The sequence below is a fragment of the Phalacrocorax carbo genome, chromosome 3, assembly GCF_963921805.1.
Source record: "Phalacrocorax carbo chromosome 3, bPhaCar2.1, whole genome shotgun sequence".
Taxonomy (NCBI): Eukaryota; Metazoa; Chordata; class Aves; order Suliformes; family Phalacrocoracidae; genus Phalacrocorax; species Phalacrocorax carbo.
Window position 1 is genome coordinate 82,509,174 of NC_087515.1, and position 24,978 is coordinate 82,534,151.

At 34.7% G+C, this 24,978-nt stretch overlaps 1 protein-coding gene across 1 annotated transcript in view; it reads right to left on the reverse strand.

The window, feature by feature from the left end:
- Nucleotides 1-24,978, reverse strand: part of GRIK2 (glutamate ionotropic receptor kainate type subunit 2) — a 417,871-nt gene that overhangs the window by 150,727 nt on the left and 242,166 nt on the right. The window contains exon 10 of the mRNA XM_064447555.1: nucleotides 17,114-17,320. Within this exon, the coding sequence (XP_064303625.1) occupies nucleotides 17,114-17,320 (207 nt within the window). The remainder of the gene's footprint in view (nucleotides 1-17,113; nucleotides 17,321-24,978) is intronic.

The following is a 24,978-nucleotide window of genomic DNA, read 5'->3' on the forward strand; positions in this document are numbered from 1 at the left end:
TAATTGAAGAAAATTTATTAATACTATTTTATACAAAAAAAAGAACCTCTGTCTTATAGTTCAATGCATTAAATAGAGGGCATTACAGGCCATGCATGTCTGCACGGAGGAGGCTGTGTTTGAGGTGAGACAGAAAGAGAGATGATGCACGGTTCTTTCTGGATCTCAGTAAGGAAAGCCTGACAACAAATGGCTTAATAAATTATCTGTTTTAATAAGATATAATAAAGATATAATAAAAACAGGAATATATCTCACACCCTTGTGATGCAGGGAACCCTGCTTACTGCAGCACTGGACAGATCCCAGATGGGTCCTCCCCTGGCATGCTGTGCAGATCCTGCCTGTGGAGAGGAACCTGCTTCCTCCTGTGCCATGGTGCCTTCTATTTTGTGTAATGAACAGAATCATATCTTCTCCTGACAGGCTGCAGTGTTGTCACTGTCATAGCTACAAAGCTGTCAATGCAATGCACTACTGATAACAAGTTCTTCAGACAACTAGAACCCTTAAGTTCCCATGTCCTTGTCCTTATAGGGGACTTTACTATCCCAATATCTGCTGGAAGGACAACACAGCAGGGCACAAGCAATCCAGGAGGTTGCTAGAGTGTAGTGATGATAACTACTGGACACAAGTGATGAAGTAGCTGACAAGGGGATATGCTCTGCTGAAACTCACAGTTACAGACAAGGATAAATGGGGCCAGGATGTGAAGACTGGCATTAGTCTTGCCTGCAGTGATCAAAGAGATAGTGTGGAGTTCAGGATCTTGAAGGGAGGCAACATGGAAAAAAGCAGGACTATATCTTGGACTTCACAAGAACAGACTTTGGCCTTTCCAGGGACTTGCTTGGAGGAACCCATGGAGACTGCCCTGGAGGAAAGAGTGAACCTGGAGAGCTGGTTGATTTTCAAGGATGAGGATGACCTCATCCAAGCTCAAAAATCATCTATCCCCACATTCAGGCAGTCAAGAATGGATGGCATGAGGCCTGTATGAACAAGGAGCTCCTGGCAAAGCTTAGACATAAGAAAGAATACCAGAGGTAGAAGCAGAAACAGGTGACCCAGGAGGAATATAGCAACACTGTCCAGACATGCAGAGACAGGGTTAGGATAGCCAAAGCCCATCTGGACTTAAATCTGGTGAGGAATGTCAAGGGCAAGGGAGGGCTACAACAATTACATAAGCAACAAAAGGAAGACTAGAGAAAATGTGGAACTGCTGCTGAATGGGGCAGGGAACCTGGTGATAAAGGTCATGGAATAGGCTGAGGTACTCAATGCATGCTTCACCTCAATCTTTACCTTTAAGAAGACTGGCCTTCAGAAATCCCAGGTCTCTGAGACTATGAGGCAAGTCTGGAGCAAGGAAGACTTAACCCTTAGTGGAGGAGGATCAGGTGAAGGAACATGTAAGCAAACGGCACATACACAAGGTCCATGGGACCTGACAGTGCTGAGGGAGCTGGCTAATGCCAGCCAATCTCAATTATCTTTCAAAGATTGTGGAGATCAGATGAGGCTCCTGCGGACTGAAAGAAAACAAATGTCACTTCTGTCTTCAAGTCAGGCCTCGGAAAATGATGGAGCAAATCCTGAAAGCCATCCTAAGGACAAGAAGATAACTGAAGTTATCAGCATGGATTTATAAAGGGGTAATCTTGTCTGACCAACCTGATAGCTTCCTACTAGGAAATGACTGGCTTTGGTGGATGAGTGGAGAACACTGAATGTTCTTTATCTTGACTTTAGCAAGGTTCTCAGCACTGTCTTCTGTAACAACCTCAGAGGCAAACTGAGGAAGTACAGACTAGATAAGTGGATGATGAGGTTAAATAAAGACTGGCTGAGCTGTTGGACTGAAAGGACTGCGATTAACAACATGAAGTCCAGCTGGACATCAGTCACTAGTGGTGTACTCCAGGGGTTAATACCAGCACCAATACTGCTTAACCTATTCATTAATGAACTCAATGAGGGGATAGAGTACGCCTTCAGCAAACCTTAACATTATACAAAACTGTGAGGTGTGGCTGATAGACCAGAGGGTTTTGTCACTATTTAGAAGGACCTCAAAAGGCTGGAGAAATAGGCAGACTGGAACCTCACAAAGTTCAAATAGGAAAATGCCAAACACTGTACCTGGGAAGCATAAACCCAGGCACCAGTAATAATGCTGGAAGGATGGTGACCAGCTGGGCTGTGTTAGGCAGAAGCACTGCCAGCAGGTTGAGGGAGGTAATCCTTGACCTCCACTCAGCACTGGTGAGACACATCTGGAGTGATGGGTCCAGGTCTGGGCTCCCTGGTACAAGAGACACAGGGACATACTGCAATGAATCTAGCAAAGGGCTACAGAGATGATTAAGAGATTGGAGTACCTTCTATATGAGAGACTTGAGAGAACTGGGACTGTTCAGCCTGCGGAAGAGAAGGCTCAGGGGAATCTGATTAATTAATACAAATAACTGAAGGGGGTAGGGGAAGTAAAGATGACAGACAAATCCTTCTCAGTGGTACCCATGAAACAAGAGGTCATGGGCACAAACTGAAATGCAGGAAATTCCATTTAAACATAAAAAGACCCTTTTTAATGTAGGAATGGTCAAACAGTGTAGCAGGTTACCCAGAGAAGTTGTGGAGTCTTCATCCCTAGGGACAGTCAAAACCTGATGGGAAAATGGCTCTGGCCAACCTGCTCTAGTTGGCTGTGCTATGAGCAGGGATTTGGGTTACGTGATCTCTAGGGTCAGTTTTAACCTCAACAATCTGATTCCGTAGTGTAAGTAATTTCTCTTTCCAATTCTCTACACACAACTCTGTAACCAAACTGCAATTTTATTTCTACTCTGGATGCAGTGAGAAAAGAAAGTTTGCAACTAGTGAAAGTAGGTTTGACATATAGTCTCCTAAAACTTCCGTAATATTGTTGGTTTTCTGTTAACCTACAAGTAGTTAAATAAATAGATAAAGTAATTTTTAAAAATACAAAGACAACCAGAAATTTCTCAAATATTACATGAACTTAAACACTAAAACATGGCATCTATCTCATTTCCCTTATTTCTCTATTATCGCTTTACAGTGGGAAATTATGACAAAAAAAGAAAATATTCTTGTCTGATGGCTACACTACAGAAAAAATTTCTTAAAGATACTTCGAACTGATAAATTTAGACATTTAAATATAGCAAATAATTCAACAGAAGTTCTAGAGATAGCATGATATTAAGGTAGTAGACACAGGGCCATTAAGTCTAGAATTCAAATGTGCTATTCTCAGTCTCACCAAGCATGGTTGGTATGATGGTACTCTATGCTGGTGCCTGCTTCTAGTTTTCTGATTCAGGCACACAGGAGTGACATCTGAAATCATGCTTCAGCTGTAATCTAAGAGGCTGCTGCTCTTCAGCAAAATTTCATCACCCTTATGCAGGTCTCTAATAGAAACAGGATTATAATCAGAGAATCACAGAATCATTTAGTTTGTAAAAGACCTTTAAGATCATCAAGTCCAACCATTAACCTAGGACTACCAAGTCCACCACTAAACCACATCCATAAGCACCACATCTACAAGTCTTTTAAATACCTCCAGGGATGGTGACTCAACCAGTTCCCTGCACAGCCTGTTCCAATGCTTGACAACCCTTTTGGTGAGGTTTTTTTTCCTAATATCCAGCCCAAACCTCCTGTAGTGGAACTTGAGACCAGAGAATAGCAATGGCACTGTGCTTCTGTGGTGCCTTTTCCTATCTGACCCTTCTTTATTATGACACTGTAACAAAAATTTAAATGTAGATCTTACACTAGTTTTGCTTTTACATTTTGGAATTATGGAATACTACAGTATTTCAATAGCTTTTTTGAGGACCAGAGGGATCATTTCCAAACTAACTTGAAAATCCTAAGACATGGAAGTGACAAGGCTGAATGCTGCACATGACATTTTGAAAAAGCTCAATTATTTTTCTATCCAGGCAAACTAAGTTAAAAATTAATAAAAATAATAAATTACCATGCATTTGAAGAATTACTTGAGGATTTGTATATAACAAGATTTTGATATATTTTTGACAAGACACTGATTCTAGAGTAAGTGTAGCATTCTTTACAATACCAATCCACATAACAAAAAAAAAAAACTATCAAGTATCTATACAATTTCATAGTTTCTACTGGAACCTCGTAAATACCATGCCCCACACATCCACACAAAAATATGTCTTCATTCTTTATAAGAATTTACAAGAGTTTAGTTTACATTTTTTACTGCATATATGCAGTCATTGTTATGCATATGTGTGTGTATATATATTTGTTTCAAACTAATGTATATTCTCAGGAAAAGAAGTTACTCATCTTTGGAGGTTACCACATATTACCGCTAATCAGGCCCTCAGAGTCAGGAAATAGCAGAATAAAAATGGAATGTGCAAATCAGTTTCAAGGTATTGTGACAAAGTAAAATTATTTTCTTCCCAAAGCTCATTTAGTGTGTTTTGGACTGAAGTAAGGCTGAACTGGCAGTGTCCTTCTTTTTTAATTCTGGATATTTTAATTTTAAATAATTTTCTTTAAACAACTGAATTATCTTTGATGCTGTAAGAATAAAAAATCAGAACTAATACTTTTCAGTTCCCCAATCAGTATGGGTGATGATGTGTTTTGGGCATCATTCCCAGGGACACGTCCTGCCAGCACAACCTGAAACTGTTTTACTAAAATGTTGTTTTGCTGAAAGTTGGCATACTCCAGGACTCCATAGTCTCTCCTTCCTCCCTTCTATGACGAGCAAAAGACAAATTGCAGCACAGAGCTTTTGATATTTTTTTTGAGCTTTCAGTATCAGTAACAATATTAAGAATTCATTTGGTTGCATTGTTAATTGTGTTTCATGAATACACCTCTAGTTGATTTATATAGGTCCCCTGCAATTGTTCCAAAATCCTTCTTTTACCATTTCCAAATGAAGAAAATCCAAGTAGAGGTTAGGCAGCAACATTTCTTATGAACATGTTCAGAGTGTGCCATATTCAGAGTGATGGGTAGAATTTATGATTTATGAATTTCTGATCTACCAAGCATGCAGTCAAACCCCTTAATCATTACTTCTGGGAGGAATGAGGTTAAAATAAGATCTGAGCAGGCAGAGAGGACTAAGGGAAGATTGGGAAAACTGGTACCGATCAACTTTCCCTATACAGCTGAACTTATTTTGATCTCTGCAGTGATCAAATACCGTACGCTGAAGTATAGATACTGTAGAAGCAGACTGAATGAACAGATTCATGATTCTCTCCCCTGTCCCACCAGGGGGGAGTGAGCAAGCGACTGCGTAGTGCTTGCTTGCTGACTGGGGCTAAACCACTACAGCTGTAACAATAACTTGCTGAAGATTTGATATGAAAAGCAGAATTGCAGATCACCTCCTTGGAGGAAAAGCAGATATCTGAATAGAGAAGTTGTTTCATCAATTTTCTCCAGGTAATTTAATTTCTACTAAATGGGGCCAACCCCAATGACCAACCTTTTCTGAACCAGAAGAGACAAGAATAAAAATGTAGACACATGAATTTACCTAATAAAAGGGACAAGTCCCAGTGGAAATTAACTCTGCTATTAGAGAATTCTAATTTTCATATATATTTCACTTCAGCAGATATATACATAGAAAAAATAATCCCCATCTTATTTTCTACCATTTTTCACAATCATTATAGCAACAAAAGTGATTGTAAAGATCAGAAAACTGTATGAAGATATGAAAAATGTAACACTTTTATGAATACAGCACTAGCCCTGGATCCAATCAGTTCCCAATCATTGCTGTTAGCATAGATGACGCTTGAGGTATAGAGTTATCTTTTGGAGTCTCATTTGAAAAACTCAATGCCGCTGCCCTGATGGGCTATGATTCACTTCACTGGCAATGCAGTGAAAATTAATTCCAATTATTCACTGTACAGTTTTTACCTGTCACTGAAACTTAATAATTTTATATAATCAAGTACATTAGCCAGGCATGTCCAAATGGCTAATAATTAGAAATGGGGATTATACTGGTTAGACTTAAAACCTGTTCTGTGTTAATCCTTATATACTAATTCTTTCACTAAGCCTCTAAAATATTTGGTCCCTAATTCACACTTGATTTGGCTCAGTGTTGGCATCCTTTTACCAGTAACTTAGAGAACATTTTAAATAATTCCCCATCATTTCCAGAAACTTGTGAACCTGTGACTGGCCACACCTAAAAAAGAAAAGAAAAAGCAAGGGGCCGAGGAGGAGGCGGGGAGGGGGCAAGTGGGGAAATATCTTATTTCTGTGGTCAGGTAGGAAACCAGTCAAGGCAGAGAACAGAAGTTAAAAACTAACAGTTTTACACAGGAAAACATGCTATTTATGATGAGAGATCCTGGCTACTAAAGTCATTTAGTGTACTTCCTGAATTTCATCTATACTTATCCTGAGTTATCTAGCAGAATGTCAAAAGACAGAGTATGGATGTTGTTCCAAAACATAAGTTGAATTCTTTGGCAATTCACTGATAGGATTTGATAAGACTGGTAGAATGAAGAAGAGAAAATTCAGAAATGGAAAAAGAAGAAAGGTTGCTTTCACATAGCAAAAGAAAAGGGATTTTAAAAGTAAAAGGTTCATTTGTAGTGGTTAAAATTGTGAAAATTAAAATTGGAAAACCATAATATCCTAACTATAAAAAACATTACTTAGGCATATTGTAGTTAAACAAACAGGAAAGCAATCTTCACTTACCCCTAGTCTCAAGAAATTTCAGATAAACAGCCCCCTGAGTACAGATCATCAGAAAAATTCCACTGATCTCAGAGCACTTATTGAGAAGACCCTACTGTGCAAGTTTCCTACTACTTCTGTTATCAACTAACTTGAGAATGTACTTGGGAAACATAAGATGTGATCAGCTCAAAAGATCATGTAATAAATAACATTTATTACTACTACTAAGAAGTGTATGGTTATTATTCTCTATGTCTTAACGTAACATTAGAATTATTGCTGGGCCTTGCTTTACTAAATGCAGACTGTGTGGAAGTTCCTTGCTGTGTGGAAAATAATTCCACACTCTCAGATGCTGTTTTATTGAAAACGACATCTTCCTTCTGTCCTGTACTTGAAATCACTCACAAACCTCTTGCCTGCAGTTTAATAGGGAATTCATACATGCACATCTGCTATGCTCCTAACTGAAATAATACATATATTTTGCACACTTGACCTAAACTTCTGGCTAAGGATTTCTTTGACATTTTAGATGGCTGAGGTTTTATATTTCCCTGGCTTTCTGCAATCCTTTATGATGCACTCCATCTGAAGTTTATTTTCTACAAAACATTTACTCTGAGTTAGGATCTGTTTGTACATTTTTCCATGGGAATATCAAATACAGCCTTTACTAGAGGGTGACTAAGTAGAATTAAGTGTCATCTTGTGAGTGTAGAGACCGTTGTTTGGCTGTTGGTTTGAAGTAGTTGTAAAGCTGTAGTTTTTAGTAATTCTACGGTCATGTAGAAGACCTTCTCTATGATCGTTCACCTTAAAGCAAGCAAGAAAAAAAAAAAAAAAGAACAGTAGATGCATAGTACGGCATATGTGAGTGAATTACATTGATAGATTCAGACATGTAAGATAAGAATTTGCAGAGAGGTTCTGTAAGTCTATGAATATATTCTGTTGGCTTGAAGCGAAAAACAGAAGCTCAAGCAAAAGAGACACAGTTAGTTGCTTGTCAGGGAGACACCTGCTGCTCCTTATTCAGCTTGGGACAAATGACATTGGAAATAAAAGGTCAGAGCACTTGAAGTTGTGGATTGATGAATTAGCAATTTGACTGAAACGCACAAAAAGCACAAGTGATATTTTCTGGCATATTACAAATTATCATAATAAATTATCCCATAGACCCCAGGACAGATTTCACACAGTAATTAAATGCTACTTTAATGAGGAAAAGAAAACATGCAAACAATAATAACTGGAAGATAATATGAATATTTAAAACAGTAAGCATACAAATGAAAAATAAGTTACAGGCACTTAAAAGTTAAAGAATTATGGATGCTTTATCATGACACAGAATAACTGAAAGAAGTTGGAATACTATTTTTAAGCATTAAATAATGTGATTTAGTAGCTTTGTTTAAAGAGAGGGTTGTGCTGGAAAACTGCCAACATAAGTTAACAAATGTAACTAATAATGATTACTGGAAATTCAGAGAAGAATGGTTTGGCATAGAACAGTAATGTTTAATCTGCAAGGTAAATAAATGTATACCAAGAAATAAAAATGCGCTCACAACAGATGGCCTTCAAATGACTAAACAGATAAATCAGGAAAGAGAGAAATTATAAACAAAACATAGAGACAGCTGAAAATACAAGCAGATAAAGATAAGAAAACTGAAATACAAACAGTAGTAGTTTAAACAAATATAGAGAGTACAGAAAAAATGCCTCTTTTTTTTTTTTAAGAGGTTAGGTGAAAATAAAATAAAATACCAAGATACTAGAAAATAACATAAAAAAAGCTCAGCAGAAATCAGTAGGCATTCAGCTTACCATCTATCTATACTCACTGAAGTTGCTGGTTCATGCAACAACTATACCATAACTGCAGACTTGCCAGAACACTATGTGGTTTATGGAATGTTACCCCTCAAAACATCATCTTCCCAAAGGATCAGTTTGAATGTATGTTATGTATAGAAAAAGTTTAGCATTATTAAAATGTTCACCATGTGACGCCTTAGATTCAGTTGCAGACGCTAGCTTAGACCTAAGGTTTGAAAAAAGTGTAACCTAGTCTCACACAGTTTGTCAAAAACATAGCCTAAATTTTGTACTTAGACTCCTCTGTAAGTACCATCCATTATGTATTAAATGATAATTTAAGTTCCACAAAACTGCTCAGTGTATTCCCAAGTAAACTTATACAAAGAAAGGAGGGATTATTATAAAAAGTGTGAAAGCTTTATAGCTGAACAGGACATTTTGTAATGAAATCTATAATGAGCAAAGAAGACTTAGGAACTCCAAAATCAAGATAGTTTTATGGATCGTGTGAGTAAAAACCATTCAAAGACATGTAAAATGTTCCATCATCTGCTGAGCTGAGTATTTATCTTCTTCTCGATGATATTCATTCAAACTAAAACTGAATAAGTGGGCAAACCCCATGATGTTTTATCTAAGAAACAAGATGATTAATTTAAACCAAGATTTGTAAGATAATTTATCTTATGCTACTAACCTAATAAAAAAATATTTTATCAAGCTATACCACCAGATGAAAGACAGGTGTTCTATACAGACGGCCTAAATGATCTGTTTAAAGGTACAGGAAATTAGGAACACAACTCCCCTCCTGGTTACAAAGGTGCTGTTAGCAAAATTACTATTTGCTGTCTTAATGGATAAAGGTTCTCACATTATAGTATCTCATGTCAATCATTTTTTCCAGCTCCTAATACAAATGTGATAGGTGACAGGGATAACGAAAACAAATAATTGTAAAATAGCATCATTCCCTGAGAAAACAGCTACGTTTACTTGCATAAACAAGGACCAGCATTTGGAAAAGTCTTCGTGTACTTTATTGAGAGAACAATTTACCTACTCATATTTACTGACAGTAATAAAAAAAAAAAAAAAAAGATGAACACTCAATAAATACTGTAGCAAGTATGGTGTCTATATATAATTTTCTAAAGACAAATTGCAAACTCAGTTGCTTCAAGCAAGACCTAGGTGTGAGCTAACACCAAATATCAGACACCTAGGCTCTTATTCCAGCCCCTTTTCTGAATTGGACTAGAGCTTGTGACATGATCTAAGGTATCCCCATGACTCTAGTTGCTCTTCCATCAGTGAAAGGGTCTCCCATATGTCTTAGATGTGCCAGCACTATGTGGGTGTCTTGGACAGCTTAAGGAAGCTCAGGTGGCACCAGACACTTATGTGTGGGCTACTGGCTTGATCCTTAGCAGTTTAAGCTCCCATCAGAGCCAGTGAAGGTCTAATCAATACAGACGGTGGAGTCTAAAGTGCAATTCATCTGACCAAGTTCTAGAAAAGTGTTTTGTGTTCCTGAATATGTCTACCACATATGAAATACCTTGGATAGCCAACCTGTCCTCAAATGTGCTACTCTAGAATAGGACAGATGTCCTCTGTCACATCTGCTGCCTTATGCAGATGTGCTTGAAATCATGAAGCATCTAACCTGAATTACTCCATTGGACACAGCTTTAGAAGATTTATCTCTCAGCTCTGGTATCATTGTTTTCACTAGGTCTCTACTGGCTAAAACAGAAGCCTTTATATCTAGTGCCCCAACAAGCACCTTTTACCAAAATATTCATGTAGGTATGTTAATACTGAACTTAGTCTCTCACAGCCTGTCTTCCCCTCCAAGTTACAACATTCTAATCTGTGGAATTGTACTTACTCAAGATTAAACTGATGTTATGAGACCTGATGTAAGATACCAAGTAGGTTCTAAAAATGTATCTGAAAAAAGGAGTTGACATCAAAATGCTCCATCTTTGACTCAGAGAACATCTGCAGAGAACATCTGCAGAGAACATCTGTAATTATTAGTACCTTGTTTAAGTACTAACACTAAGAGTAAGAGTAGGCATTGTCAAAAATTAGTTTTCACATCTATTACAATGCCCTTGTTTCATAAAACTACCACATTTTTTACCCTCTCAAATTCCATGTTTTTCACGGATAAACCTAATTTTGTTAATGAGTCAAAATTAACAAGATAGCCATAATGTTAATTATCTCAGCAAGTAATTTGACATGCACAGGAGACAGTCATCAAAATTGCATCTATTTAACATGTTAATGGACACAAATCAAAGATACTACTTCTAAGAAAAAAGAAAATCTGCCAGGGATTACCAGGGCTTTAGAATAATATTATTTATAGGAAACAAACAAACAAACAAAAGTACATTTAATGTACTCAACACAGCTTCTTTTTTAAAGGAAGACAGAATAGGAATTTTTTTTCTTAATATTAATGATCAATATACAATGCATCTGTAAAAAAAGTAAGATCTCAGTTTTAAACTGATTCTCATATCGTATCGTACTTAAGTTTTCTATAGCTATTTATTTAAAGTCCTTCAAAAATAAGAAATATAAAAAACTCAACAACTTATACACTTAAAATAAAGCTTCACCACCTCAAGAATACAGAAACACATTTTTTGTAAAGCTAAATTTTAAGAACTAAGCCTTAAAGTGTTACCAGATAAAATACTGCAATTACATGTACCTAGTTCCCCCCTTCTAAGGATGCAAATAAGTATCCTTGTGAAAAACAGAAAGCAAAGGAAATTAAGCAGTGCTCTCAGTTTTCGTGAGTTTGAGGTTTTTTGTTTTGCTCTGGGATTTTATGCACAAGTAGAGCAGCGCTAAGACAGAGAGAACAGCATCAAAATCAAACTAATATTTTTTTCCTCTAACAAAAATCTTTTTTTATTTACTCGAATAGAGGAAAATGTAAAATACCCGTATCATTGCCTGGTAGCTCACCATTGACATGACGTAGTAGCAGGGGAAGAATTATTCCTAAGAAAGCTGATAAACTTGTGTCCTAGAATTCTTTTATTGCATTGAAGTTAACAAGTTCTATGAAAAGAACAAGTCTTTACCCAAGTCTCCAAAAGGAAAATTACTAAGACCCCAAATTGACTGGGGGTCAAAATACAATCCTAAACTCAACATCTGATCTTAAAGTTCTCATTTTATCATAACTTCTTTAAATTACAATGTTGACTAGATTTTGTTTCACTTCCTCTATTGAGTACCAAAACTAGAACAAAAAATGCCAAAGAGAAATGCACTTATCATTAATTGATTGAAAAATACATGCCAAAGGAATGTCTAATGAAAAAATGTTTTTAATAACAACAGTTACAAATCAGTAAATTCTTGTAACTGGGAACAAAAAAAAAAATCTATTTTAGGATTCATTTCAGCGTCAAATTCTCTGTCAAAATATAAACAGTTATTACTAAGAGTTTCTGCAGAAGACAAAAATAAAATATCAAGGAGTTTTAATTATACTCTTATGATTCAAACAACAACAGTGATATGGAAATAAAGCACTTAAAACAGCACTGATGTAGCAGAATAAGAGAAAAGCACTCATATAAAATGTTAGGTCAGTGAGGAACATGGAGCTCAACAAATGGATTAACGAACTTCTTAGAAGACAGAAACAGTGTTGCTACTGCAGGCAAATGTACAAAAGAAAGGTCTGGCCTGAGAGCTATTTTACTGTATGGGCAAGAAAATAATATTTTAAAAAAGTTGATGTTTCAAGATTTATAGAAGACATGGCAAGATGTGAACACAGTCTTTATGGAAAGGGAAATAAAGAGGCAGATATCTAAAATGGCTCCCTTGTGGTCCTGAACTTTTACGAGAACGTTAGAACGTTGGTGTTAGGAACAGTGACAAGAATTAAAAAAATAAAATAGATGAGTAAAAAATAATGAGGTAAGTTTTGATGTCCAACTGAATTTGACAGTAAGATAGGCAAGACGAACATTAAGAGAAGTCTGAGATGCAGGTTTAAATGGAGAAAGATAGGTCAGGGAAAAAAGGTAGATTTTTTTCAGAAATATGAATTAGAGTAACTTTTGCATTACGATACATTCCTATCTATTTTTTGTTTGTGTTATAGCATTATGTGATCATGTAATTAATCTATACTATGAATTAATGGAAAATGCGTTAAAGAAGGAGAAATAACCATTTCTGGATTTAAATTGATAATTTTATAGCTGTTAGTGTGACTTGAATAAATATTTTAAAAGGCCAATATAGAAACATGTTCTAAACTTAAGGCCTAAATAGTTTGAAACCTTTCTTGTGGATCCTAAGTAACATCTTACAATACTAGTTCACTATTTTTCTATTAGCACCAATTTAACTTCTCATCAGCAGTGCACTCAAATGTTATCATATATAAAGGAATTCTCTGAAGAACCGTCTTTCTTTGAATCTCCTCTTGTCTTATATTTCAGGCCTTTTTTTTTTTCCTAATGCTTACTCAGTTGATATACCTGTTTCAGCTATGACATCTATAATATTTTTAAAGAAATATTAAATGAATGAGAGTTCACAGCCATAAATGTTGGCCAAAAAGGAACAGAGATAAACCACTGTGCCAAAGTCCTGAATTTTCCAAATTCAGATAAGCAAGGCAAAACAGGTTTCTAAAGTCAATACTGATATTCTGCCTCTGATTTACTAATTAAGCTGTCCTGTGACACGTCATATGAACATCTGAAGCTATTCTGTTATTGAGAGAACAAAAGGCTCCTACCATTTTTTAAATGTAAGCATTTTGTATGTAAGCATTTATTAGTAGAATTTTGATCTAAAAAAATTCAGAAGACACTGAAGTGAAATGCAAAGCTGTCTCAAGATAATTCAAATTATGTTATCCAAGTACCCAACTGCATAAGTCTTAACTTCCTCCAAGCTGAAAATCCTACTCTTCTCAAATATGAAGAAAAGTTCCCGTTAATCCTCACATAAAATAAAAGAACAGTCATGACCTAAAAAGTGGACTATTTCTATAATTATTTATTAATATTAAAAGATAAGCAAGCCTTAAAGTCTATTTGTAATGCATAAGATTTGTGCTGTAGAAGAATCATTCAAACAAAGAGCCAGGAAAAAATAACATTATTTTTAATGGCATATAATAATACCGAATTATTTCCCAGTGAATTTTTAATTTTCACTTATATCTCTGGGAAAGTGTAAAATAGTAAATTTTGCCTCTTTTAGAACCCAATTATAAGAATGTTTAGAAGTAATTTTGGAGCTCTAAAGTAGAACGCCTAACAGAAAAAAAGGCAAAATTATATATTTTTATTGTATCTGTTATCTGCTAGCTATAGGGGAACAAAATTTACAAACTCACACTATATATCTTATACAATAAAATATAATGCCATAACAACTTTTAGCACCACAGAAAAACCTGAAATCTCCAGAATTTATAATTCCATTCAAAACCAATTCAAAAAATCTATCCTTGAGTAAAGTTCTTAAACCAAAGGCAACAAGTCAGTATAAATAATACTTCTTTATGAAAAATGAATCCATAAAGGATAGAGATATCTGGATTTTAGCCCTCCCTCCCCCAGATAACCAACACCCTTAACATGAATTAACCAGAGAGGACGGTAAGATACTGAGTGAAAAAATGTGGCAAAGAAATCAGATTGTTTAACTGGAGAAATTAAATTTAAAATTTTTTCATAGGGAAATCTCATCTATATCTGCTGTCCTAGTGAACGTTTCTCTTGCTTTTGCAGCTATAGAGACCACTGTCTTTTCCAAGAAGAATTAATTATCATTCAGTTCTCAAAGGCAAGGAATCACTAAACTCTTTTTTCACTTTTAGTATTTATCATTTATTCAAAAGAAGACTAGTCATTGTTTGGAGACCAATAGCAGAATGATGACATAAGTGAACACTGAGTAAAACAGTCAAAGAAAGAAGAAATGTGAGTAAACTATGGAAAGGAGACTGAAAACACAGAAAGCCTGATGTAAAGGTTTAAGTCTCTGTTGACACCATAGAATTTCAAGCCTGAAACTGACAGATATGCTGAGCTTAGTTCAGATAGCATTATGTTCATTTCACTTACACTTTTGAGTCTAAGCAATCATGTAAAGTGAGTAAGCACAGATTTAAAGTTTATTTAAAAAATTAATAGATTATTTGGTACTTTTTATCTTTATATAAATTATGCATCTTCTTTTCTACACACATAATATACAGAAATTATCCATTTTATTTACTCTTGAATTACAAATGCTAGAAACTACCCTTGTAAAGATATATACTATAGTATCCCTTCTTTCTGAACTTAAGTGACTGACAGTTAAAATATAACAAACAGATTAAAATAAAATAAATTCTAAAAATATTTTTCAAATATATTTAAGTACTATGGCAACTTTCAGAGCTCTGTCTTTATTCTGTAGTCTATTTATTTTAATTAGAAACTCAGGTTGAAAAATGTAGACAGAATCATTTCACCTTTTCAAAAGAAATAGCAATTGAGTTCACTACATTATTTTATACCAAATAAAACCTTTTTGACACTTTGAAAAATATTCTCTAAGGGAAAAGAAAGACTGGAAAGCTAAGATAATGGGCCAAGTGAAGTACTAATCATATGGAAACATCAAATATGGTAACTGTCTATCTGGAATTCTTCTCTGAATGGTTGCTTGCTAGTAAAATGTACCAGTAGCATGCATGCAAATAAAGGGCACAGATGCATAAATAAACTGCATGTATCCAAACAGATTACAAAACAAAAATAGATGAAAACAGAGAAAATTTTAAAGGAAAATTTTAACAACTATGAAATTGAGAGAGACTAGTAGAAGTTATGATCCAAATTAAGACTACATCTTCCATGATAGACTAAGCATAGTATCTAAACCTTTTTGACTCCTAAGTAAACATCATTTCAAAAGCCAAAATAAATTTTACTCTAAGTTTAGTTATATGTTATCTATGTGAAAAAGGAACACACATTCCATTCTGAGTTATCACGAGGAAAGGATTGGAAAAGCTCCTGTTCCACATAATTTACTGCTCCAACTTCTTCAAATGCATTATATTTCAAGATTATCTTAGTGAAAAGCTTAGGAGGCTGTACTAGTGCATGTTCAAGAAAGCCTTAAGGCTGAATAATAAAAGCATACCAAAATGTGATTTTTTTTCTGAAGAAGAATTATATAAGAAATGCTTCCACAATCCCCACCCTAATCATGGAAAATTAGTTCCAGACGATGATACTACTTAACAACTATAAAATCTAATAGCTATGCATGCCTGTGTATTTATACATGTGTAAAAACATGCATATATAAAGATGGACAGAGAGTCTAGCTAAACATCTGTTTGCTTTCTGTGTGTGTGTACTGGGTGTAATACATATACACATTTAAAGATCATATAAATATAATACTCCCACGCATTCTTCTTAAAAGTTTGAAGCTAGGCATAATCAACATCTATTGCAACTGCAATAACAAATTATTAATTACTAGAAAAGCACAAAGTTAACAACCCTTCTAGTAAATATGAATATTTTGATTAGCACATGTTCTGCCCATCTGCTGAAATCTTAAAGCAAATTGAAACAAGATTAGTGAATATTTTTCTTTGAGTTATTAATGCATTTCTGCCTTCATTAGGAGGTTTCACGTGACTTAGCTATAAAAGAGTCTCTCTTCATATTTTAAATGACAGCGATTTGCAGAATGTTTTATCTCATTCTTTGATCAGATGTCTCTATATTGAGCAATTCACCCAAATAAATGCAAAAAGGGACAATGACATAATTTTCAAATTGACTGAAATTTTTCTAAGAGACTGAATTCAACTGGCATGACCAACTAGGAATGCATGCTTTGAAGGACACAAAGTAATACCTGCCTTACTCATTTATAAGTAATTGTCATGCTACCTGTTTTGGCACACATTGTATTATTTTGTTGCTTCAGTGTATGTTGACATTTTTGTCTTACTGCTTGCACTTACAAGAAAGATATTCCTCTCCTTGGTGTATATCAAATGATTTTTGTGTTTATACTACATGCACAGAAATTTCTCTAACTAGACTTTGTCTAAGATCCACTGTCAGAAGAGGCCTAACTTCTATTGATTAATGAAGATGTATGTTTTGTCACAAAAAGTATATATTGAAATAAATTCTGAATACTATCTATTCTTTATTTTGACTTAGGCATATGCCACGGAAGAGCTAAACCAGCTTGGCAGAAACAAAAACTGCCTATAGGTAAAACAGAGATGCAGAGCAATCTTTGTTTAACGAACAAATTCTACACTATAGAAACCATTGATGTGAATCTACTTCCATTACTTCTTTAAAATCTGCATTTTCCAAAATAGTACTAATCAAATGGCACTATCATAGAAGTTGTACAAATTGTATAGATAGAACTGAAATCTAAATGGTTAGTAGAAAGCTTCCAATAGTTTACTTACATGATCAATTAGTTCACGAACCATTCCATTCCACTGTCCACTGGCGTCTTCCTGGGCTCCATATTTTCCATCCTCCACCAGTCTAATCTCATAGGAAAATCCAAGGATAGTAGACAGCTCCCTGAGGAGGTCAATGCAATAACCTTCGAATCGATCATTTCCGTACAAGGGTTTGTCAGACTTCTTGAACATAACATATGGCTCTTCCTGTAAAAATTAAAAAGACAGAATGGATAATGAGTGTCCCCACACCTTTCTTTTCTTTTTAACCTAATGTAGTACACTGTCATGATACCACTCCATGTACAAAGAATGAAATGAAAAGTAGAATCTTTTTACCTTTTCTTTATATCTGTCTAAAGTCTATTTTTCTTCACACTGAAGTTAGTCAGAAGACCCTCTTTCTCATTTTTATTTGAAAAAAATGACACTGTAATCACTGTGCACATATCTTCAAGGAATTAATATAAACATTAAATTTAAATGTGCTCCTTAACAACATACATTATATGTTAACATCAAACGCATTGTTTGGATGGACATTGTAAGCCTCATAAAATGCAGAAACAATGTGCTTTGGCAACTGACAAAAAAAATTCAAACGCCAAACATCAGTCAAATGTTTTAAGTATTAGGTTTTATACTTTTCTTTACACAAGTATTTTAACTGTTTTCTCAACACTTTGTTAGGTAAAGAATAGAAAACCCATGGTGGGGGGGGAAAGTCAGTGAAATCACCTACTGCTCTGTGGTGTCAAGTTATAGGCTGCCATTTACAAGACTGCAGCAAAACCAGCAAAAAATTAACTCATAAAGCAAATTTTATGATATACATTCCATGAAAACAGAATTTATTTTCTTTAAACATTTATCTTTTTATATTTAATTTAAACTGTAATGTGACTTTTTTTTTGCATAAAGTGATGTGCAAACAGAACAGCAAACAAATTAAAATGATTGGCAGAATATTCATAATTACGGAAAGAAACAACATTTAGCAAAAAATAGGATTTTTACATCTGTTTCTCAATATAGGATAACCTTCCTCAAATGCAAAACTGAAGGGAAAAAGGCAAAAAACAAAAGGTAGAGTTTTCCACTACAATATGGCACCAATATTCAAGTTGTATTTGACAGGTTAAATACACAAGTCAGTCTTTGGTCATGTTTTAGAAAGGTTTTTTTCATTTTTTTACTATAATACAAAAATAAGAACCAAGTAAAGTAAGACAAGTGGTAGTAGATACAATTACTTCACCAAATACAAGTCTCAATGAATAATAAGATAAACTCTCCGGGGTAAAGTAACAAAACTCATACAGCCCTAAATCTCCACATCAGCACTGAGCAGGGTTAAAGGCACTTCATTCTACAGGTACCTGACAGCTTTAATAATTATTTGTCAGTATTCCTGATGTAAGCATCTATTTCGAGGTGTCCTATGATTTAAGCATTATAGCTGCATAAAACTGGAACTTTGACACATAAGATTTTACCCAAAATGCAAGGAAGAAAGCTGGGAGACCTTTTGCTCTTAAAAGAAGCATGTTCAGAGTATATCTCTTCCTCTGTTGCCTCTTACACTTTTTTTTTTCTAAATAAAATAAACTACTGAATCAAGACTCTGCTGGGATTCTAATTTATATACCCCTATTGAAATTAAGAAGGTTATGGCCATATTTTAAAAAAGTACAGTGCTGGTCTTCATACAATTAACAAGGAATGTAATGTGATATAAAGTGTCCATAGAAACTACTAGGATGTTTTGACAGAAACTTTTCAAAAAATAGATAGGCAAATGACTTGAGGAGAGCTGTTCTAGATGTAGTACTGACAAGAACAAAGACCATTACTGAGGAATCACGAAAGTTCAACGCAATTTAAATGACAAGAGTCACTAAATAATTCTTGAGAAGCAGAGACAGCGATAGAGCAAAAACTATGTATGACAACAGTTGTTACTAAACTCAGACAACTGATATGAAATATCTCACAGAAAACAACTGTAAGTAAAACAGTTTTTCAGATTAAATGAGAATTCCTTAAAGAAAGTACACTACTGGCCAAGCAGAAGCTATGCTAAGACAGAACACAGAAAGGGTAGAAAAAGAAGTAACAAGACCCAAACATGAATTCTTCAGTAAACTGAAACTCTGAAAAGGAAGAGGCATGGAGGAAGAGAAATGTAACTCAGATTGTGAAGGACAAACAGAAAAGCAAAGAAACAAACATAAAACTTACGCAGGGACAAATACATAAATGCCAAAGCAAAACATACAGTACAATTAGCAATCAATATTAAGGGAAAAAAGTGACATTCTAGAAGCAAGGATAAAAGGAAATTCTAGGCACTAGCTCATCTGTTGCCCAGCAGGAAAAGAAAACCATGAAATAACATTTCAAAGACAATCAGACAGTTTCATGATTTTCCTGTGCCTGTCTTCTCTGTCAAGTCTAACACTGATCAGATAATGTACAAAATTAACACAAGAAACACATGTAAAAGTGTTTAGACTAAAGTAGGGAAAGATAACTTCAGTGAGCCCTTGAACTTCAAGTTCTTTCAGGATGTTTGGACCTGATGAATTCACAGAAGAACTAGTTTTAGTCATTTCAGATCCATTAGGAATTTCCTTTAGGAATTTATGGAAGCTTCAAGGAGACTGTAAAAGGCTTATCGTTAAACTCTTCCCAATCCAAAAAAAACTTCACAAATTGGAGAAAGGAGGGCCATGAAATTGTGGAGTGATTGATGCAATTTTTAGAAAAACAGTATCTTTATCCTAAGCAAGTTATAAAACTATTTAACTTGTGGGAACCTAAAGCTAAGAGAATACAGAGAAGGGAAGAAGTTGAGGAAAGTCATTGCATTGTGTTATATGCAAAGTCATCCTGTTCTTCCTAAAAATATGAAGAAAATTTGACTGTCCAGAAATGTGCACTTCATTGAAAGAGATTCTTTATCAATCTGTAAAGTTATAATAAGTGATATGCCTCTACAGGGTACAGTTAATTATTTCCACTTATTCTTAAACAGAAAAGATGCTAATTGGATGTGTATTCACTCTACAATGGGGCAGGATCAGAATTCAAATTGGTAAGTTTCAGAAAACAGAAGACTAGTTTAAAAATGGCATTCAGAAGGAATTAATGAAATTTCCACACTTCAGATGAATAATAAATTGCAGAAATTCAGGAGAAGAAGAGCTGATTAGGTACCAGCTCTATAAAATTAATTTCTAGATGACATGGGGATCATATACTAGATTCAACAATTAATGAAGAGAACAAAAAAAAAAAACAGAAAACCTGACCTACTTGGATCTGCTTTGAGCAGGAGTTGGGACTGGAGGACCTACAGTGGTCCCTTCCCATCAAAACTACTCTATCATTTTATATTTTTGACACTATTAACATTCCAGTTGCCATATTCCATTCAGTTGTGAATATTGCAGTTCAGAAGAAAAATTAACCAAGGTCTACAAAATAGGATGAGGAAAGACTGAAAGAATATAGGTTGTTTCACCTAAGGAAAAACAGACTGAAAGGGAAGTGGTAAAAGTCTTCAACACATACAAAGTTGTCGCAAAAAGGAGCCAAGAAAGTTCTTTATCTACAGAAAAGGGGACAGGAATTAATGTTCTTAAACTTAGGCAAAAGAAATATAGGTTAGAAATTAGCAGACACTTTATAATGGTGACTATACTTAGGTTATCTAAGAATTAGACTGTTTGGCTAGAAGAAAAAAACTAAGTTCAGTCACCTCTTGTAAAAAAAAAAAAAAAAAGAAGGCCTGTGGCAACTGTTTCTGATGTGAAAAGAACATTCACCATCCAAGAAGTGAATTCACAACTGAAAAATTGTCCATCTCAGCTGTGTCAGTCTGTGTTTTTGGAACTTTCCAAAATGTCTGGAACTTCTTTATCAACAGTAGTTAATTCAAATATATTATCCCATATTAAATTTGGATTAAATACTCAATAGAATTGTTTAGCTACACTTTAAATCCTAAAATTTCTTTTGTGACGATGTAAAAAACCCTGTTTCAGTTGTAAAAAACCTCAGACTTGTGCTTCCCAAATATAACATTCTATATATGCCTCTCTAGGCATTATGAAATTGCTATGTAGCTTCGAATGCTCGTGTACACAGATCCTAGACGTTTGCTCTCTGAGTTGTTCGGATATGTAGAGTCACACATCCCCCAGTCACTCTGCAATCTTGACAAGATTCTTGACTGCAGTTTTGTTTCTAACTTCCATTCCATGCAATCCCGAATTATATGGGGCAGAATTTAAATATGTGCTATATCAGGGAAGCAGTATAATTGCCAATTCATGCTTTTTTGTCTCCTTTACTTAGTAAGGACAGGAGGATTTTCTTCACTGAGCCATCCAGCTCATCCATAAATTCTTGCATACTTTCCTGAAAGATCATTACAGTATTCCTCAATCACTTTATCTGTTCTGCTAATGCTTTTTTACAAAAAAAATTTGTGCAACACTTTCTGAAATTCATAGCTCAAACTCCATACTCTTTCTTTACCCTGGCCAGCTTGGATAAGGGCTACAATAGTCTCTATGCTATTATTTAATAATTATAATATTTTGTTATTGAAAAAAAGCTTTTGCTGAGATGACTGATCAATGAGTTATTACTACTCCCTTAATACTTTACAATCCTTACATTAAGCCATTACTTAATGGCTCTTGCTGCTTTTCCTTATAGTCTTTCACTGTCCAAAACATTTACTTTTTCTCTTCAGACCTTTTATTTGCCATGTAAAGCATTTTCTTACTTAGCTTCAACAGGATTCGGCTTCAATTTATTAGGAAGTGGGTTTTATTAATCCCACAGTTTTCTCCAGTTCTTCTCTTTTTCCCCTGGTAAAAAGTTATTGCACTTTAAAAACAACCCTTTTTGTCACCCGAATTAATCTTGCTTCTAGTTTAGCTTATTCTTGATGTATGGAATCTGTTAACTTTGTAGCAAACCTTTGACCAGCTCAGCAGGAAGGAATTACCCAAATTAAGGTTATGCATATAGAAATACTTAGAATATGGAAATAAATGAAAAGATAAAGGGCATTGGGAATAATGAGAGAGATTAAAGGAATGTGGGTAAATAAAGTTTTGTTATCATTAGCTTACATTTGAAACTGGGAGGCTAGATTAATTGATGTTTTCTCAAAAGGTTTAAATCATAGGAGTTCATAAAATTTGTGCAAGAACAAAGAGTCTAAATTACATATACTCAAAAGGTTCACATATCATCAACCATACATCTAATTCTACAGTTAGATAATTCATAGTATTTAATGTAAATATTCTTAGAAAAAAGCAAGGAAGGGAGGGGTGTCATTTCAATGCATGCTACAAACTGAGCAACAGTATCCTTAAGTATCTGTTCTCAGAAACGTGCAGTACACTCCTCTAAGTTTCAGTCTATACCTCTATCACCAAACTATCAAATTTAATCTGAAATCAAACACTGGTTTTGTTTCAACTGGTTATATTTCTCATGGATATTTTTTTCTCTGAAGGGGAAGTCTTCACACCACTACTTCTTTTTAAAACAGGACAACTTAGAACAACAAAAGCGAACAACCAGAAACTTCAATTTTTCACTGGACATAAACCGCCAGTATCTCTAAAACTCAGGACAAGAGTATAACAAGATAACCCTCCCTGGGCTTTTTTAGAAACTTGAGATATACTGCAAACAAATTATTTTCAGTGCTAAGCACCCACATTGCACTTGAAGGAATAGTCACATGAACAGTTAGTAGTCTGAAATGTTCAGTTTGCCTAATTAACACTATGAACATGAGCTTGGGTTGTCTGGAGAAAGTAATCACCATGGGTGGCTGTAAACATTCTGTCAATGTAATACAGATGAGCAACTTGGAAAAATTTATCACTACAGAGTTGAAAATAATTTTTTTGCGTATGTCATCAAGACTATTTTCACTGGTTCTCTCAATAACATTACAGCACCATTGTTGTTATGCCAGTTCGATTTCAATATGTGAGTATTAAAAATAGGTCTTCCAAGTATGAGCTGTCTTTACCATTTTTAGCAAATTTCTGCCAAGTTAGCTGGCTTCTTCAAGCTCATCACTTGCATATGTGATTTATTCAATGATCATAGAACAAGAATATATATCCTGTCTGACTAGAATACTTGGAGTTTGTTTGCAAAACATCAGTGTATGTTATGATAACCATATCTTTAAAGGCTGACGAAGAAAAAACAGGAAACTAACAAACTACTCACTGTACAGGGGGTCATACCAAGTATACCGGACTACTGAAGGTGCCCGTGGCTGCTAACATGAGAGGAGCCATCTTTAAACTGTGTATTAGGCTTGCACAGACAAGCGTTTGAGTGCCAGAGTAGAATTTGTAGGGCATGCAGAATTTATATTCTCTAGTTCTGATATAAGTACCATCTTAATAACATTAAAGGGAAATATACCTTTAAATCTGCGTGTGGTCTTGTATCCTGTTCTTGAAGTTTGACTTCAATAAGTTGCAATGTTTCCTTTTCAAGCACAAAAAGTGTCACAACTAGTTATGAAACAACAATCATGACTGTCAATGATCATGTGACTTTACTTTTTTCCTGCCCATGGGGACCTTATGTGGAGTGCAAGTTGGATCCTGCAGAGGAAAGCTGCCCTTTAAAAACCACCAGGTCAAAGGAAATAAAAAATGGTATCAACACATTTGTCAACAACTGTTCAGCATAAAACATAAGAAAATCCAACACACTTGTAAAGAGATTTCTGAAGAATAAAGAAAATGAAAAAAAAAATTTTGGAGCAAGTTTTGTCTAAAAAGAAATCTATATGAAGCAAGTATATAGCAGGATGGAATCTTTCCTTTCCAGATATGTTATTCTATATCTCAGTAGTCTTTAAATTCACATGGATGTAACTCTGCAATACCCTGCAGAACTCTCAAAGATTGAAGAGGATCACGAGGGGATAGCATTTTATTCTTGGCGGTCATTCTAGCCCAGAGAAAGAAATTAAACAAAAGACAGCCAATTCTAGTGACTCAAAAAGTGATATAATACAAAGTGATCTTGTTTCATGAAACGCGGGTTTCTGCCTAGTTAAAAAGGCATCTAAAGTATGTGGCCTTTACCTTAGCATAAGGAAAATCAATTATCTGCAAAAGCAGCTAAGTAGTACCTGGTTGACTAGAAAGAAATAAGTATTTGTTCAGTACAAAACATTACAAGAAGAAAATTAATCAGGTCTAGAGAGGATGCAAGGTAGAAAAATATTTTTATTAAAAACTTACTAATGATAATTGCCAGGATAAAAAATGACAAGAATTAGAATCATTATGATAAACCTAGCAGGAAAATATGCATTCTCAGAAGTGATAAAATTTCTTGTTTCAACCATTAAGAAAGGACCAAGTTAGCTAAAACACTTGTATTTCTTGCTCATATGGCATATATTAATTGAATGACCCTTGGTCAATGTTGTAAAGGATAAATTAGAGCACGAGACACCATTTATAAATACATGTCACTAACTGGTAGTACAACTGTGTATGTATCAGAAAGCAAAATCAGACTTATAACAGACACCAATATGATTAAAATATAGCAGACTGACACAGCCAATAAGAAAATTCCCTAAAATAAATAAATAATTAAAGATTAAAATATAAATACCTAACTCAAAGGTACTGAAAGCACTTTTCATATCAGATTCAACTGACAAATAAATAATTACAGAATTAAAGGTTAATGTTAATTTAAACACAACTGTCATAACTTCATTACTTATTTCACATATAAACTGATAGAAGGCCAAACCTGCCTTGAAGTGAATATTTGCAAAATAC